At 42.5% G+C, this 12,101-nt stretch overlaps 1 protein-coding gene across 5 annotated transcripts in view; it reads right to left on the bottom strand.

Moving 5' to 3' along the window:
- Nucleotides 1–7,125: 7,125 nt before the first annotated feature.
- Nucleotides 7,126–12,101, bottom strand: part of strbp (spermatid perinuclear RNA binding protein) — a 127,658-nt gene continuing 122,682 nt past the window's right edge. For 3 of the 5 annotated variants that reach the window (XM_055875107.1, XM_055875108.1, XM_055875106.1), the window contains exon 18: nt 7,126–8,221. In XM_055875107.1, the coding sequence (XP_055731082.1) occupies nt 8,127–8,221 (95 nt within the window). In that variant the 3' untranslated portion in view covers nt 7,126–8,126. Of the gene's footprint in view, nt 8,222–10,041; nt 11,095–12,101 lie in introns of those variants that run through there. The other 2 variants (XM_055875110.1, XM_055875109.1) reach the window with 1 other exon arrangement.

Below are 12,101 nucleotides of genomic sequence, written 5' to 3' on the forward strand. Positions count from 1 at the left end.
TGGCAGTTTGTCATGGAAAGAACAGATGTTCTTTATGTTTTGTACACGTTGTGTATTTCACGCTTTTTCTTCAGTCCCCACTATTATTACTTGTATCAAACTAACCCTGAGACAAGATTCAACCTCTACTTCTGATTAAAAAGACCAGCTAGCCCTCTTTCCTACTCAGCCTTTTATATACTCTTATAATATACTTTTCAGTCCCCACTATCATGACTTCCATCAAATTAGCTGTACAATAATACATCTCTGCTTCTGAGGGAAAAGAGACAAGGATATTAAAATACTACACCACAGCAAATACATTTTTTTAGTCTGCATTTACTTCATGGTAATAGAAAAGGAGATTGACACTTTAAAGAAGATTCAGTACTTTTTATTATTTTGTCAAGCATAAATTATGGCAAATACAGTGACAAAGTACATATCACCATGGTGATTTTGCTACTAATAATGTAATACCACAGCTAGAAAACATCTACTGCCCGTCATTTCGAATGAAGCGCCGCTCGCTCAGAGGTTTGTGCACAATCGTCACTTCGCATTAGATTACCTTGTTGAGAGTAAATTTATCATTCAAATTGATAATTGATTTGATGCCACATGATCGTAAAAAGTGCGAGAGGCACAACTCCCGACAAGTTGGGCTGCTTTCTACGGAGTTACTTTTGTGCCAATAAAACGCTAAAACCTTTACTTGATTTCACTGGCACAAATATAACGCCAGAGTCAAAATAATACAACTTAACTGGAAGATTCTATTTACAGAAAGATGAGGGGAGGAGTCCATCACTCAGAAGACGCCAAGCTCAAAAAACTTCAGAAATAAGAGAATAATAAATAAAAATGTAAACACAAACCAGGCAGGAAGTGCCCAAATGACTCACACAAGTAGTTTAAAAAAGATTTATAGATGTATACATGTTTATCATATATATTCTGTGTTATATATGTGTCTCTACAAAAAAATGCAAGTACTGTAGCTCTGCTATGGTTATACATTCTACTCAACAACAACGGTGTACATTCAAAACCAAAAAGCTCCGATCGACAGTCAGGATATTGGACAACATTGATGGGCTGAGATTCCCGAGAGCGAGCTTGTAACAAGTGATCGGCGTTCCACTTGTGACAGACCACCTCCCGTAATGTGACCGACTTAACCCTGAACTATGTGCTGCAGCTACTTAAGAGCACAGACGGGCGAAGAAAACGCTCAGTTCAGCAATACAATTTTGCGAACCTCGCTCTCGCTGGGCGTAACCAGATCCGACTCCTATTTCAGAGCTGCTGCAGGCTCGCAAATTGAATTCCCAGCTTTCCAATTGTTCATAGGGCTCGAGTCGATCCGTATCATACAAGTTCAGCACTATAGCGCGATTCAAATGTAAAGGTCATTTCCGATTGAGGCGGCATATGCAGCGGGTCTCCACGAACATGGGAACGTTCCCTTTAAATGTCAATCGCGCTATAGCGCTGAACTTCAGCGATAGGGATTTCATCGAGTCCCCAGTCTCACACACAAGTCCCTTCTCTCTCTCAGTAAAACATTCGAGCTGTAGAAGATTTCCACATGTAAACAACTCAAAATAACTATATACACAGCTACAGCCCATTGTTAAGCACCAAGGTACATGGTTATGGGGGGGTGGAAGTCATTCCTCTGGAACAAATGGCTCCGTTCCTGTAGTATATCTTCAGTAACAGCTTGTGGCTTGCACTAAATACAATCGTTGAGCTGGGGTGGTAGAGCCTCGTAGGAACCCCCGTCTTTCTTGTGTTTGATTATTGTACTGTGGGTGTGCGTGACGACGATGACGACGATGGGTATTTTGAGGTGGGCTGGAATAACTCCGGCGTGTGTGTGTGTGTGTGTTTCCGGTGGGCCCTGAGTAGGATGCAGTGGAATATTGTTCATGTGGTTTTGTGCTTGTTGTATCCCATTTCCTATGTCAAGGAGGAGGACCTATCAGGGACAGTTCAGGGGAAGTCGGTAGGGACGAGGTTATATGATACCATCCATCACACAAATCAAACGATATACGATTCAAAAGAACACAATCATTATTCATCAACAACAAGCCACTTAACCATTTTCCTTAGTGTCCTAACTCAAAGGCATCGTCATTATTTCAATCTATGATATATTCTGCCTGGTCTTCTCATCGCCGAGATCTAATATATTATAGGAAATACAGCAATCTGCCCATTGAGAAGCACTAAGTGAGGCAATCTGCTCTCTCCACTACACTACCAGCCAGACCTGGGTTCAATACTATTTGAAATCTTTTAAATATTTGTAATGTTTGCTTTAGCCTGTCTGGAGTGCCAGATGGGCTGGGTTTGTACTTTTGCGATTGAGCTCGCCGGGGGCAATAGAATAATTAAGCGCAGTTTAAGTGTTTGAAATGATGTCAAATAGTATTTGAACCCAGTGTATGCTCCTGATAAGCAGTGGGGTGTTCTGCACTCTGGACCACCTTAGGGAGCAGAGGCATGGATCATTAGCCTGGGACGATTCCAGGGGGAAATTAAAAGCCAACCAACGCTCAGTGAAGGATGATGTCCAGTAGCCTATTATTTATGTGGGCCATCTGGCCTTAGCATGTCTCAACACAACACACAGCCCTCGGAGAGAGCATGTTGTATGGAAGGGGTAGTTTTAAAGATTTGCACCCCGGCAACAGGCTTTCCGACTGTAGCCTGAATTTGAATTCAGAAGACAAACGCATGAATTCTCAAAAGGTAAGAAAACAAAGATTGAGGTACAAAAAAGAAGAAGAGATATACTTTAATTAAGACTCTCAGCTCTGCTGCTGGCTGGCTGCTCTGAGCGATGGGATAGGGGAGCCTCTCCAAGCCAGCCCAGCCTGGCAGCACCACCACAAGTGATGCCTGTATCATATGGTGTTCAGGCAGTCATGGGACTAAACCCTCTCATCCAAGAACACCAATTGGAATATCCCATTGGTTCTTGGATGGACTATCCCTGCAGGTTTTTTTTCCATTTCCATGTGAGGCTTTGGTTTGAGTCTTACTCTGCATGGGTTATTGTTATACACATTCTCAATGAGAGACTTGTACCAGAAGACTAATCAATAGGAGTGATTAGTTAATAACAAATTACATTTGTAAAGCGCTTTTCATTATAATAAAAAATGAAAGTAAAAATAGACAACTAGACAAAGAACACAGCTGATGCTACAAGGGACAATGACACCCAATGAGCACAATTATCAACAGAAAGACTTCCTGAAGAGAAAGGTCTTTAAGGTCTAGTTACAGGCAAAGATATACCAACACAGAAAGATTTAAAACACAGGTACACCTGAACACTTCAGATCTGTAAGGGGATTGTGTGTTTGACAACTACAGATTATAAACCACAGTAACAAAAATCGGAAAAATGTAAATGTGGAGATAGTTTAGTTCAGTTTTATATTTTATTTGATGTTCAGACTTTGAAAATGTTCTCTACTTCAATAAATGTGTATAACTCTCAACAACAACTTACCCATGATATCAGTTAGACTTACCGGGGCCATACTTGCGAACATTCTTCTCCGTCTCAAACTGCACATCAGCCAATTGATCAAACGCTCAACTTTAGCTGTTCTTATCAGACAACCTGGCAGACTTTATCCTCTGCTAACCTGCACAGCTAGCCGTCATTATATCCGATGTGGTGATACTGATGATTTGTCGCCACAGATGGTTTGTTTATTAGGATAACTAACGCTGCAGGTTAGGAGAATGAAGTTAAGGTTAAGAAAAGGGGTTAGGTTTAACTACAATGTTACAGTTGTCAACAACTGTTGTCCCCGACTCGAACACTGTAGGTCTACTCCATCTAGCCACAATGGTAGAAACGTAAACAAACCGTCTGTGGCGACAACAGCATCAGTATCATAACACCGGTTCAAATTCCGTATCAGCCAATTAAAATCGTTGACGTGGTTGGACGTGACCCAACACTTGTTCACGAAAGCGTCCATAACAGAAGTCCAACGGCATGTTGTGATAATCAAAGCAACTAGATCATGTGTGTTTGAGTGACTGGTCAAATAGCTCTCTGTGTAGACTCTCCAGCTCTATGTAAATGTTGCAGATTGCTGCAAGGGTTTGAATCTCACATTAGTCGTCGCGTTGTCAATTTATATTACGAATACATTTAATGAGGAGCTTCTTGTTGGAGTCCCTCTTGCAGACTGACACACAGGCTACTGACACTGCTACATAAATAATCGTTGCTACTATAGACTATATTACATAGACGTGTAGGCTGGACTTACATGTACAACATTTTATATGCATTATTATAATCATCCACTTCGTTATTTGAATCGCGTATCGAGGACCAGCAGTGAACATAGATTTCCTTAACAAAAATGTTTGACGCAACGGGGCTTCGAACCGACAGTTAATGTGCACTGTAATTTTAGAGTCATCCGCTTTAGCAATGTGTGTCCCCAAACAGCAATGATGACAGCTATTTGACAAGTCCAACAGCTCTTTGGACTGTTTGTCTAACGCTAGTTGCCTAGTCAAGGGTGCATCATGCAATTGGCACTTTACACTTGAGACACACCAAGCAGAACAAAAGTAAACCTTGAATTTAGAGGTTGAAAATATCCTTCTGGTGGCCAAATTGACACATGTTTTTAAATGCCATTGGTTGGTGGATATTAAGTCTAAGATCTTTGATAGTATGACGTAGAATTTGTTACAGGAAGTAATCACTCACATGCCAAGGTTAGAATAGGGCTAAATGTGCCAAGTTATTTTATGGGAACAGCTAATGTGTAGTGTTTGATCACTTGCAACTACACTGAGTATACAAAACATTAAGAACACCTGCTCTTTCCATGACATAGACTGACCAGGTGAAAGCTATGATCCCTTATTGATGTCACTTGTTAAATCCACTTCAATCAGTGTAGGTGAAGGGGAGGAGACAGGTTAAAGATGGATTTTTAAGCATTGAGACATATGAGACATGGATTGTGTATGTGTGCCATTCAGAGGGTGAACGGGCAAGACAAAAGATTAAAGTGCCTTTGAACGGGGTATGGTAGTAGGTGCCAGGTGCACCGGTTTGTGTCAAGAACTGCAACACTGCTGGGGTTTTTCACGCTCAACAGTTTCCCGTGTGCATCAACAATGGTCCACCACCCAAAGGACATCCAGCCAACCTGACACAACTGTGGGAAGCATTGGAGTCAACATGGGCCAGCATCCCTGTGGAACAATTTCGACACCTTGAAGAGTCCATGCCCTGACGAACTGAAGTTGTGCAACTCAATATTAGGAAGGTGTTCCTAAGGTTTGGTATAGTCAGTGTACCTCAACAATTGTAAATGGCTGATGTGCATTTTGAGACTGCGAAAAAGTTCACAAGTATGGTCCCAACAGGATTTAAATCCTATAAGTTATTCGTCTTGAAAGTTACACTGAGGCTCAATAGCTTTTCCACATTATTTTAAAAAAACAATTAAATAGAAAGAACAACATTTAAAATGACAAAAACACTGAAGATCAAACTGCCATGAAGATCAAGGAAGAAGAATCAAAGCATTTCATGTACTTCCTGCAATACTTCAGCCGTTTCCTTCCCACTGCAGTAGTTTTTTTTTTGTAGGCTGTCGTGTTGAACATCCCAAAAAGTGATGAGGACAAAACATCAAGAGGCTCTCACCAACTGAAGCCACATACATAAATACATAGAGTACCGTGTGTGTTTGTGAAAAGATTTGACCCACCAACCAGTGCTATAAAGCTATGCTTCAATGTTTTGGGACGTTCACATATGAGCATACCTTAAAACCGGGCATTCCCTTTTGGATGTGTATTGTGCCAGTTGTCAGATCATGTGGTTATGGATATGTTTGTATCAGCCTAATGCATCGATTTGAAAAACACAAAAGTGATATTGCAGAATGTCGATTCTGGGGTTGATTTAACATTTTTAGCAGCTTCCATATAAATAAGCTTTAAAAAAAAAAAAAAACATTCATTTACCTTATCTTATCCTGTACTTTGTGATCCATCCATCTGGATACAGGATGGTTGTAGTGGCTCATCCTGATATAGGATGTCCACTTATTCAAGACCAGGTAATATGGCCTTGATGCTGGGTTGGTAATCTTGCTAGGCACTGTAGTTTACTTTACCACCATACACTAATTTAACCGCACACAAACTTATATAATATCAACTACATCTTACTATGGTTTCACCTTATCAGTTAGATAAAGCATACTGTATACGATATGCAGTATATTACACTATACTATAGTATAGAAATAGGTATACTAGAGAGGGTCAAGTGGGGGTTATGAAACGACTGGGTCCTGTCCGTCTTTCTGCAGTAGAGCTATAATGTGTATAATGTCGGACTATCCATTTAATTAGACGTAGCTATTAATGTGTGCCTGGACTGTCCCACGGTGACAAGGCTGGTCGGTCTGCGACTTGTGTTGACAGATGCCGCAGTAAGCCCTGTGTGTTGGACTGTCCGAGTAGCATGCTCTACTTAGTTCACGCTCGGGGGTTCGTGCAACTGATGCATAATATTTTTGACACATTGGTTGTGATACGAAATACAATTTTCAGGAGTTTGCCCGCACATTGTACAACAGTTGTACAAACGGATTGTGAACTAAGGCCTTCGCGCAGCAGTGGCGCAACGGAGGGGCGACTGACGTGTGCATGGGCTGGGGGCGAGCAGGTGGTGGTGCAGTCGCAGGGCCACCCGCCACCTCTACAAGCTAACAAACTGTGAACTGTGCTTTTGGTCCCACGTTATGCTGTAGGCCAGAGAGAGAGAGAGGACTGTGGCTGGTCCTCTGAGTAATGTAGTCCTGTGAGGAGGTATCAGTGTTTAAATACTCTAGTTGTCCAACAGACTCCCAGGTTATTATAAGGATAGCGTGTATGCACGTAGAGTACCAATACAGCAGTACAGTACAGGGTGTACGCCACAGGAGGTTGGTGGCCCCCTTAATTGGGGAGGACGGGCTCGGGGTAAGGACCGGAGAGGAATCAGTGGAATGGTATCAAATACACGCCATTCCGTTCGCGCCGCTCCAGCCATTATTATGAGCCACCCCCCCCCCCCCCCCCCCCCCCCCCCCCAGCAACCTCCACTGTTGTACGCCTGTTAGCATTGGTGCAATGAGAAATGTTCCACTGAGTAGAGAAGTGTGCTTTCTGACCCGGAAAGTCAACAGGAAAGTAATGTGTGCTGTCACATAGGAAGTGTGTGTGTTAGAGAGGGCGCGGTAGGGTTGCTAGGTTGAGTGAGCGAGCGACTCTCGACTGACCGGGCTGTGCTAGCGAGCCTTAGACCAGAGAGACTTGAGCATGTCCAGAAAGGCTCAGATGAGAAGACATCGGGGTAAAAGAAAATGAAGCATCACTAGGCTAGTCTATTAGCATAATTAATTAATTAAGGTTAATTAAGAAACAAGTTTCATATTGCATTGTCCTAGTACTAGAGTCGAGTAAATTGCTTAGTGTATATAAAACTGGAAGAAGACGAAAGCTATATTGTGGGATTATAATTACATTTCACTTTGTAATTCTAAAATAATTTATACCAACAATAAGTATATCATATTTACACACGCGTACACCCTAAATAGTTTCAGCACATGTAATATATATCTCTAGAAACACATACCATACACATATATGCATATATTCCATGGTATAGCCACACATACACACAGTGAATATACAATTGAAAATGACATATTGCAATGCTGTGTTTGGGTAAGACTCGATTGAACATTCACGTCATCATCTCAAGTAAGCTTGAAGCCAAAAAGTTCAGGTGTAGTATTGCTATATAAGAAAGAGACCAAAAGACCAAGGTACTCAGCCTTCAGTTTTGATGCAGCTGAGAGTCAAAAAAGTCAAATCAAGTATTGCTTTTTTTTTTATAGGTTTGTTTCCTTTGATTTGGGTTGTGAGGAGACAGAACAGAGTGAGAGGAGTTCTGTTTGACCGCTCGCTGGCTCTGTACCGTACGGTGGGAGACGGACAGACAGCCTGCTGGGTCAAAGGTCAAGCTCCTTAGCGGGACTGTAGGTACGACAGTTTAGAAGCCACACAACCTGATGGTTCTAGAAGTCAGAGAAGAGATCTTGAGGACCCAAATGAATAATAAATGGTGCGATGGTCCGAGGCTGGTAAAAAGGATTGTCAATGAAAAGACCACCTACAGTGAGGAGAAGAGCAGAGAGAGATAGTTACCGTGGGACCCTGTAAGAGGCAGCATGACTCACTCTCTCCGTGGGTTGTTATCTCTGCTCTGTCTGGCTGTACTGTACGTGGGGTTTTCATTGCGCTGCGGCGGATCAGGTTAATAAAGACATCAACAACATAAGTTGCAATGGTTACCACTTTCCGACAAAAAACAATCCAACCAAAATGTGAAAGGAGAAGGAAACTATTGAAAATAAAAAATGAAAACTTCGAAGCTCATTTATTTCAGATACGACAGCAGAGATATGTGATAAGACGTATAAACTTTAACGTTTATTTTTTTTTTTAAAGACAAACGTGGTTAGTACATAACTCTGACAAATCAAATCAAATGTTGTGATTTTGGAGAGAGTATAGTACAATGCCATCGCGAAGAGAGAGGGGGAGCCCGTGGGATCGGAAAGGGAGGGAGAGGGTTTGGGATCAGGCACATTATGGGCTTCCCCTGGCTGTCACCAAGGTAGGTCTCCCCTGCTCAACCAACCATGGGACAGGACACTGGGACCTCTGGCCTATGGCTGCGCCTCATAGCGGTAACCATGGAGACGGCTGTCCAAAGTGTACGGTATCCCAGAGGGCTTTTCTCTCGATGGCGATGGTGACCAAGTCCTCTCAGCCACGGACCAGCACAGACACACAACCACCTCTGATTGACCCAGATATCTCCATATAAAATATATTTAGGAGTAAATATAATAGAACTTTTATGGTTTAACAGAAAATATCTTTTAGAGTAAAAATCTAGATGAAAGAGAATAATAATATGGTCACTGAATTCCAATGTGGACCTCACTGTTCAGAACAGTATGTGGAGAGTTGTGCAGTGAGGTATCAGGCTAAGTAGAGCAGGAAGGTAAGGTAATCAGGCCATGGCAGCATTGTGACAGAGATAGCTTGTGCTTTGTGCTGGCCCCATGGGAGAGGACTGAGTGGACTGCTGAGTCACACTGACACACTCACCAGTAAAAACAATAATAACATAAAACCAAACCACCACAGAAATGAACCAGGAAAAGTAGGTAGACAATCTCCATGTTGCTGCTTTCGATTCTCCAGAGTGCAGCTGTGTTTCTGTGTTTCCATGTGTGCTGTGCTGTAGGTGTATTCGATAGGACTCTGGGGGGGGGGGGGGGGGGGGGACCAGCCAACTAAGCAGCCATATCAGATTGCTGTGCGAACTGCGGATGGAGGTCACGGGTTGGGGTCGGGAGAACCAAATGTGCAATGAGTGAGGGTCGTGAGGGGTCAGACTCAGGGTACAGTACGTGTGCATATATACGCAGGACAAGACAAGTGATACCATCAGGACATCGCTGCAAGCACGACCGGGGTCGAGGTCAATTCCATTTCAATTCAGCAAGTTCAGGACTTAAACTGAACTGAAATGAAAATTCTCCCTGAATTGACTGAATTGAAATGGAATGAAGTGAGAGCATGGGTTTGAGCCTCTATTTATTAGAACATCTAATATGAGTGTTATGTACTGCTATTGCTACTGTACCACTAGCTCTGCAAACTTGACTATTACTGTATAACCTCTGGTACACCACCACGTTCCCCTACACTACACTCTACTTCCTATTCATAACAACAGCATTTCCCGTTTCCTGTCAAGGCCATGCAACTTCCTGTTCACACCAGGAAATAGCTTCAAATAGCTTCTCTAGCCGCTACGTAAGCCAAACAGAGGGTGCTACAGTGCAGTAGGGTCATTAGACTATACTGTACTGTTACTGTACCTCGTTTCAGTTACGACACCAGGCAGTGCTCAGCTTGTTGTAGAAGATAAAGGTTTTATTTGTCCACAAAATAGTTTCATTATTACTCCATTCTTCACACAGCGCAGGTTTACAGACAATGTGTCGTCTATGTCAAATTGCAGGGCCTAAATCCTTCCTACAGAAGAACAAGAACAAATAACAAAAAAGGCGGATGCACAGTGCCTTCGGGAAGTATTCAGACCCCTTGACTTTTTCCACATTTTGTTTACGTTTACAGGCTCATTCAAAAATATATTTTTCCCCCCCTCATACCCTTTCCCCAGATCTGTGCCTCGACACAATCCTGTCTCGGAGCTCTATAGAGAATTCCTTCGACCTCATGGCTTGATTTTTGCTCTGACATGCACTGTCATCTGTGAGACTTTATATAGACAGGTGTGTTCCTTTCCAAATCATGTCCAATCAATTGAATTTACCACAGGTGGACTTCAATCAAGTTGTAGAAACATCTTAAGGATTATGAATGGAAACAGGATACGCCTGAGCTCAATTGCGAGTCTCATAGCAAAGGGTCTGAATACTTATGTAAATAAGGTATTTCTGTTTTATTTTTGTAAAAAATTTGCAAAAGCAATTACTAGCCTGTTTTCGCTTTGTATTGTGTGTAGATTGATGAGAGGAAAAAAATTGAATCAATTTTAGAATAAGGCTGTAACGTCACAAAGTGCGGGAAAAGTCAAGGGGTCTGAATACTTTCCAAAAGCACTGTACTGTAATTTAGACTCAAAAGAATGATGTAACAATTCACAGTACAAATCCTTCAAGTTTTCCCTTTTTTTTAAGAACTTAAACCTGCAGGTTTTTTTAATCAGTAAAAGTTGGAAACAGTAAAAAAAAAAAAATATTCACTCCTTTTACAAATCATGCTGAAGTCCTTTAGTTCAGTTCCCCCCCTCGATATGTTGAAAAAAAACAAAAAGACTCCCTTCTAAAAAAATATGGTGGGGTGTTTTGGTGTCCCTGTGCTAAAAGAAGGAGTAATGGGGGATGGGGTAGGCAGGCATTTTCATGACAGGCAACAGAAGCATTCTCTTGGGGGAGAAACCTAGAGAGGAGACACGAAAAGAGCACTCCACATGAGTCCACGGCAGGGCAAAACAAAAATGCACGCTTCTGTCCTGTGTCATGATCTTCTACTGTGCCTAGAGTCTAGGCCACAGAACTAGAATGATTAGAATTCCAGGTTAGCCATTTTGCGTGCACCAATGAGTTCATCAGTCCAAATTCTATTGTGAGAGCAGAGGGTTTGTTCCATTCATTCTAGTTCTATAGTCTAGGCCTAGATAGTCCCTGTGTGCAGAGCTACAGTAGAACCCAGAGAGAGGGACGATGTTTAAAGACGAAGTGAGTGAGTGAGTGAGTGAGTGAGTGAGTGAGTGAGTGAGTGAGTGAGAGAAGGAAGGAAGGAAAGAAGGAAGGAAGGAAGACCAAAGTCAATGGTGTACAATGCAAGGCTATGGTTGGTTGGCTGGTTTGTTTGTCTAATTGTTTACAGGTACTGTATAATGGAGTGGATATTCTCGTGGACTGGGCTGAGGTTTGTGTGGTTTGTGGCTGCGATCATAGATAGACAAGAGGTCATAGTTGTGTGTACTTGAGTGTGTGTGTGTTGTTTCATGTGTTTCTCACGGTCTTGAACCCAGAACAGAAATCCCAAAGCAGCAACAGGAGGCTGAGCGCCACACAGCAGTGAGCGTCAGACAGAACGATAGATGACTGCAGTTGGGGAGGATTAACCAGCATGCAACATCATCGCAGAAGCACTGGAGGGGACTGGACAAGGACGTGTAATCTGATCTCACAACAGCCAAATACCATGATAGTGCCACATGACATGACTGGGTGGTAGGCACTAAAGGAACACTCTTTATGTACCAGGCAGAGACCAGGCAGGGCCACTGGGGTTGGCGAAACTACAACACTACTAGCCTGGGACCAGATCTGATCGTGTTGTCTTGCCAAATCCTATTATCACAAAGACCCCAGGAGGTGGCGAGACAGCACAAACAGATCTGGGACCAGGCTACAGCACTCAACACCAAGGGCCGTATT

The sequence above is a fragment of the Salvelinus fontinalis genome, chromosome 21 (genome assembly GCF_029448725.1).
Source record: "Salvelinus fontinalis isolate EN_2023a chromosome 21, ASM2944872v1, whole genome shotgun sequence".
Lineage (NCBI taxonomy): Eukaryota > Metazoa > Chordata > Actinopteri > Salmoniformes > Salmonidae > Salvelinus > Salvelinus fontinalis.